We start from the raw sequence: 6,228 nt of genomic DNA on the forward strand, positions 1-6,228 counted from the left end.
TATCATTTCCAGAAATGGCCCACTACATTACACAAGTAGTGCCAACATATTGCCAAACAGCAGTTGCCTCAAGAGCTGCTTTACCCTTCAAATGGAACTAAGAGCATGTGGTAGAAGGGAAAGTTTACGCCAGTTTTGTTCATTTATTGGGAAAGGCAGGCACATAAAATGTTATTCTTACTTTACTGGTGTAAATCAATGACCCACTAGAAATCACACAACAGCTGCAGCAGGGCTTTGATAAATGTTTACTTTTACAGATGTAACTGATGTAAGACTTCACATTATTCCTCATTTTAGGAAAGCAGAAATCTTTAGTGGTTGATTTGTTAATTTTACACAGTTTTTTACATTTATGGATCACAGACATAGGACATATAATTATTCCCCTGATAAGTAGTAAATGTAGCTTATTTCTTCCTTTTGCATTTCATGTCATATTTCATGTTTTTTCAATGGAACACATGATTATTTCAAAGGATTTACTGTGTTTTGTTTAGAATAGTGTTACAGAGACTGATAAGCAGGCAACAGTTTATTTTTTTAATCTTAAATTGTGTTGCATGTGTGTGCATGTCTATGTTTAGATGGACAAAATTTGCATACAATTACTGTCATACATTTCTTTCAGCAGCATAGAACATATCTTTCAATTTACTGAAATGTTAATTATAAATCCTTTATCAGTCACAAATTACATTTAAATATGTATATACCCAAACTCTGTTATTTAATGTGTTGCAGACTTTTGACTCAGAATGTTTACTAAAGTAATATACATGTAAACAAAAAAAAAAGACATAACTTTAAATTGTTAAGGTTTTTTAATCTTTTAGTTTATAGTTTTTCCCATAATATGTTTCTTGGTATTTTTTTCTGGCTTAAGAAATATTATGTAACACTTGGGTGCAAAAATGCTACTTAATAGGCCAAAAGCTGAAGACAAAATTGCAAATATTTCTACAGCTACAGTGAACTTTCCAGGAGAGCTGATGTATGCTGGGATGAATGTAATCCACACAGCACAGAATATCAGCAGGCTGAATGTGATCAATTTGGCTTCATTGAAATTATCAGGAAGTTTTCTTGCCATAAATGCCAGGATCAAACAAATGATTGCAAGGATCCCTATGTATCCCAACACTGCATAAAAAGCAAACTCAGAGCCTGTGTTGCATTCAAGAACAATCATGTTGTTGCTGGATGTGAACAACTTGTGTGGGTGAGGTGGGTTTGAAGTCAGCCATAATGCACATATTACCACTTGAATCAAAGTGCAGGAGCAAACAATGATTCTTTGTTGTGCGTGACCAAACTTTCCAGCAACTTTGTTACCAGGAAATGTGGCTTTGAAGGCTGTGACAACAACAATGGTTTTTCCCAAGACACAGGAAATGCAAAGGGCAAATGTCACACCAAAAGTGGTGTGACGCAGCATGCATGACCAGACTGTTGGCTTACCTAGGAAAGTGAGAGGACAGAGAAAGCACAGAAAAAGAGAGAATAATAAGAGAGAGCTTAGCTCAAAGTTACTGGCTTTCATCACGGGCGTTTCTTTGTTGTGGACAAAAACCACCATTGTGGCAAGAGATACTGAGGCCCCTAACAGGGATACAAATGTTACAGCTATTCCCATGGGCTCCTGATATTTCAGGAACTCAATAGTTCTAGGAATGCACTTATCTTTTCTCTCATTGGACCAGTATTCCTTTGGACAAGGTGTGCAGTCTGCTGCACCTGTTGAAGATAAACAGAACACATGAATGATGGATCTAGATGCCATTCTAGGAGAATAGCAAATTATAATATATTAAAATTGTAATTTAAAAACTCAGTTGAAAAAAGATGCAGTAAAACATTGATATTGCAAATATTATATATATGGAGACACTGAATTTGTGGTTTTACATTGTGTGCAACAGAAATGCATAAACACTTTACCTACCTGTTGAGTTGGCAATAGTTCCCTCAGCACAGGGTACACAGTCAAAACAACATATAGGTTTTCCCTGAATTTGAGCTTTTCTGGTTCCAACTGGGCAAACATTAGAACATACTGATGTGGGCACCTGTGACAAAAGAAACTTGTATTGTATCAATGGCAGACTATGTGTTAACAAAAGAATAAAAAGGTGAGATACTATAAGTGTACAGTATTAAAAAAAAGAGAGAATTACTGTTTTCCCTGTCCTCCACACTATCTTTTCCTCCTCGATGCTGAGCTTGTAATCACCATTTGCAGCAAATGTCAAATTACCAAGTGTCACATGATGCACTTTTCCATTTATCAACTGCCAGTTAATAATTTCATAATTAGCAGGAGGATCACCATTCTCATCAAAATACACCTCGGCACCAAAGTGATTTGTGAAATTTACCCTTTGTAAGCTTTTACTGACCTAGAAAGGAAGAGATTATGTATTAGATACAATAATAATATAAATGCTGGATTTTTGTGGGGTTTTTTTTATTTTTTCAAATTTAAACATGATACACTATTTCACACCTCCTTGTGCTGCATTTCTGAAAGATTCAAGCATAGCGTTACAGGTTTTTCTCCAACGGGTTTGCAAAATATCAGCTGATGCAGGGCGTGTGCGATAGCATAAACTGCTTTATAGACATTATGGGTTCCTCTGAGCTCTGTGACATCGAAGAAATCATGGTCGGAATTCATGAATGTTTCATTGCCTGTACATCTTTTTAATGTGGCCTCAGTACCTGTATTTCCAGGTAAAATAGGTGTGCAACCCACCATATTCTCCCAGAAATCCCTCATAAAAGGTGCATGTGGATCTGTATATGGATTTATACTTGTAAGAAATTGTTTTAGTTTAGGAATAGCCTTCTTCTGCATTACAAATCCAAGGGTTCCACCAAAAGCTGTGTAGATTTCAGGTGTGGAGGGTCGAGGTGCTGTTATCCAGGCCACACAAGAAATCCACTGAATTCCTGTAATGTTCTGGTTCACAATCTCTTGCATCAAAGGATAAAAGTCACCCTCAGCAGCAAAAGCCAAAATTACTTTGACAGATGACTGTTTTATTATTTCCACAACTTCTAGAAATTTATCTCTTGTGTACGTGCGTAGAACTGATGCAACAAAAGCAACACAAACCCCAAACTTTTCAACCTTCTCCTTAAAAGCAAGAATTCCATTACGTCCAAAATCATTGTCTGACTGTATGGCTCCAATCCACTGCCATCCAAAATGTTTGACTAGTGCAGCCAAAGCTTTTGCAAGGTAGTAGTCACTGGGGATTGTTCTAAAAAATGTAGGATATTTAGTTCTGTCACTCAGACAAGCACACGTTGAGAAGTGACTTACCTGTAGAAGAGAAAATAACACTGAAACAGTGTGCAACAGCATACAATGCCAAAACATCAAATATCACTTAGCATCATAAAACATAATTGTATCTCTTACTACTGGCACATGGAATGTTCCAAAAATTCCTGCCACAGCTATTGACTGAGTTGATCCTGCCTCTGCTATGACTGCAGTTACAGCTGGTGGGCAATGAGAAGTCACATCTACCTCCTCTGCTCCACTAGCCAGTGTTAGTGCGGCGCGTAAAGCATTTGTAGGAGAATCACAAGAGTTAAGGATCCTATAGCCAAGAGATATGTTTGGAAGGAGAGCTGGATCATTGTTGATTTCTTCAATAGTAAATATAACTGCCTGGGTCCATCGAAAAACTCTCCAGTCAAACCTAAAAACATTATAGTGATTGATAACAGTCATAAAGTAACCAAGCTACTGCTTCACATATAAAGTACAATGACAAGAATTTAAACAAAAATAAACATCCATGCATGACAAACGAAAGCCACTTGTGTTAAATCATACCCTTCACACTGCACTTTAGGTGGCTCCTTATCGAATGCAGAAGTGCTGATTATTTCTTTGTTGAAAATCGGGAAGATTCCTCCGATCATTATGTCACCTTCCTTAAACAAACTTGGCATATCAAACCTGCCTAACAGTTCACATCCAGATACTGTGTTCGTGCTGAGAACACAGAGAAAAAGAAGGATACCTCTTTGCATGTTTGCACTGTATTGCCACATATGCATGAGAGCACAGTTCTTATAACAACAGTATTGGATGAACTCAGATGATCTATCATTTCCCAAAGGGCATAGTGATCTCAGGTTGGAAAGCTTAGGACAACACTGAAATGCTCTACATATGACCTATAGTCATATACTCAAGATCCACTTTGCGTGGCGCTGTCACTTGGTGTTCGCTCTTTGTGCGGTAGAGTATCATCTTCTGTTCTAACACACAGTGGTGTTTTTGTGAAGCTTATCTGCCTAGCAGTTTTGTTAAAACACTTATAGATAACTTATTTTTTCATGGAGTAATCTTCACATGCTTTATTCGAAGCACACTCTCCTTGTAGTCACTTGCTAATTTATAGTCAAAGTATTCACTCACTGTCTTTAGGGTTTCTTTTTTTCTTGTCTTTAGGGTTTTACTAGCTTATTTTAGCTCGTAGCCACCTTGCTATCAGCATGGCCTCTTCACCTGTCCCTCCTGCACTTTCCTGCTCATTGTGTCAGATGTTTAGTTACTCCTCAGCCTCTAGCAATTATGTTGCTTGGAATAAATGTAACCTATTTTTAACTCTGGAGGCCATGATCAATGAATTGGAGACTCGGCTTCGCACCCTTGAAAACCACATAGCTAGCCAGTCCCCTGTAGCAGACTATCCCAAGCAGCCAGGGAAACAGGCTGGCTGGGTGACGGTAAAGAGGAAGCATAGTCTTAAACAGATGCCCCATCAACCTGTTCATGTGTCCAACCATTTTTCCCCACTCAGCGATACACCTACTGGGGATCAGACCCTGGGAATTGGAACTTCTATTCTAAGACGTGAGGCTGTCATATCGCGCCATCAGCCATCACCAGTAGGCAGTAGGTGAAGTGTCTTGCCCAAGGACATAACGACCGAGACTGTCCGAGCCAGGGCTCGAACCGGCAACCTTCCGATTACAAGACGAACTGCCAACTCTTGAGCCATGATCGCCTTGGTATTGTGTGGGCTGTCCTTTTCTGTGCCCACAGAATATGGGCTTTGTATATCTAGATTATATCCTGGGGACCAGCATCTCGGAGGAACAGCACATGTCCCACCTGCATCAGGTTTTTTCACGCTTGGCAGCACATGCCCTGATCATTAACCCATCTAAACGCCAGTTTGGTTTGCCAGTTCTGCCGAGAATAAAGTTGGAGTAAAATATTGGGATCTCTCGTGTCATCCTTACATACCTCCTCAACATGAACATATCAGATGATTTTATTTAAAATTATTATGGCATTTATATGAAGAAATTATTTGCACAACATTTATTTATGTGTTCTTTTCAACATTCCTGAAATGATTCATAATGCTTTGTACCATCTAGTATGAAATCTAGATGGTACAAACTGTCAGGGACCTGGGTCTGAGCGACCCAGGGTCCATGAGCAGTTGTTCGCCTTTTTTATGTTTTGTGAAGATGTGTGTGCACTGTTCTACTGTCTGGGGGTTTGTCCATGTGTGTATGTATAGGGAGGTGTGTGTGTGGCTGTGGCTGTAGCCAATGTACTGAAATGTGCTACAGGCACAGTCAGGCCTGAGGATGGCTGGCCACGACCGAGGAGGATGCGACACACCTTCTGTGGATCAGCGTGGGCGGTTTAGTGTCAAGTCTAGTGTGTGTATGCCCGCAGTAGTTAAGTGTCTTGATGGCCGCTTCTATCATTTCCTGCAGGAGTAGCATGGAAAACCCGAGTACTGCGAGCACGAGCAGTGCAGACACATGGAAGCGGAAAGCACAAGACACAGACTTATTGGGAAGGAAGACACAGCACAGGAGTCAGGGAAACTCATGGGGATGGTTTATGTGAATATCTACTGCACTGTAAATAAACGCACTGCTAAGCACACAGAGTCCAGCATTTGGGTCCTCCCTCCCGTACTTTCCCAGAATAATCCCGCCAGACATGGACCCAGCGGACTCCGAGGAGAGGCTTAGGAGGAAGGTCACGGACAAAGTTAACTCATTCACTGCCATTGACGTCTATAGACGTCAATTGAAAAACTTACGTTGACTGCCATTGACGTCTATAGACGTCAATTGAAAAACTTACGTTGACTGCCATTGACGTCTATAGACGTCAATTACGTTTTTCAATGGGAGGGGCTAGAATACAACCTCGGGCAGCTGGTCAGTGAAAAC

The 6,228-nt window shown here is 40.0% G+C and overlaps 1 protein-coding gene across 1 annotated transcript; it reads right to left on the bottom strand.

Annotated features, from left to right (window-relative positions):
* Positions 1–832: 832 nt before the first annotated feature.
* On the bottom strand, positions 833–4,273 carry LOC308401095 (extracellular calcium-sensing receptor-like; the record flags this gene model as incomplete). The annotated part of the gene is made up of 6 exons (XM_080889156.1): positions 833–1,737; positions 1,946–2,069; positions 2,549–3,328; positions 3,428–3,713; positions 3,851–4,012; positions 4,191–4,273. The coding sequence occupies 6 exons, from the start codon at positions 4,271–4,273 to the stop codon at positions 833–835; spliced, it is 2,340 nt and encodes a 779-aa protein (XP_080745282.1).
* Between the last annotated feature and the right edge of the window lie 1,955 nt (positions 4,274–6,228).

Source organism: Rhamphochromis sp. 'chilingali' (genome assembly GCF_963969265.1).
Source record: "Rhamphochromis sp. 'chilingali' genome assembly, chromosome: 8".
NCBI classification, from domain to species: Eukaryota; Metazoa; Chordata; class Actinopteri; order Cichliformes; family Cichlidae; genus Rhamphochromis; species Rhamphochromis sp. 'chilingali'.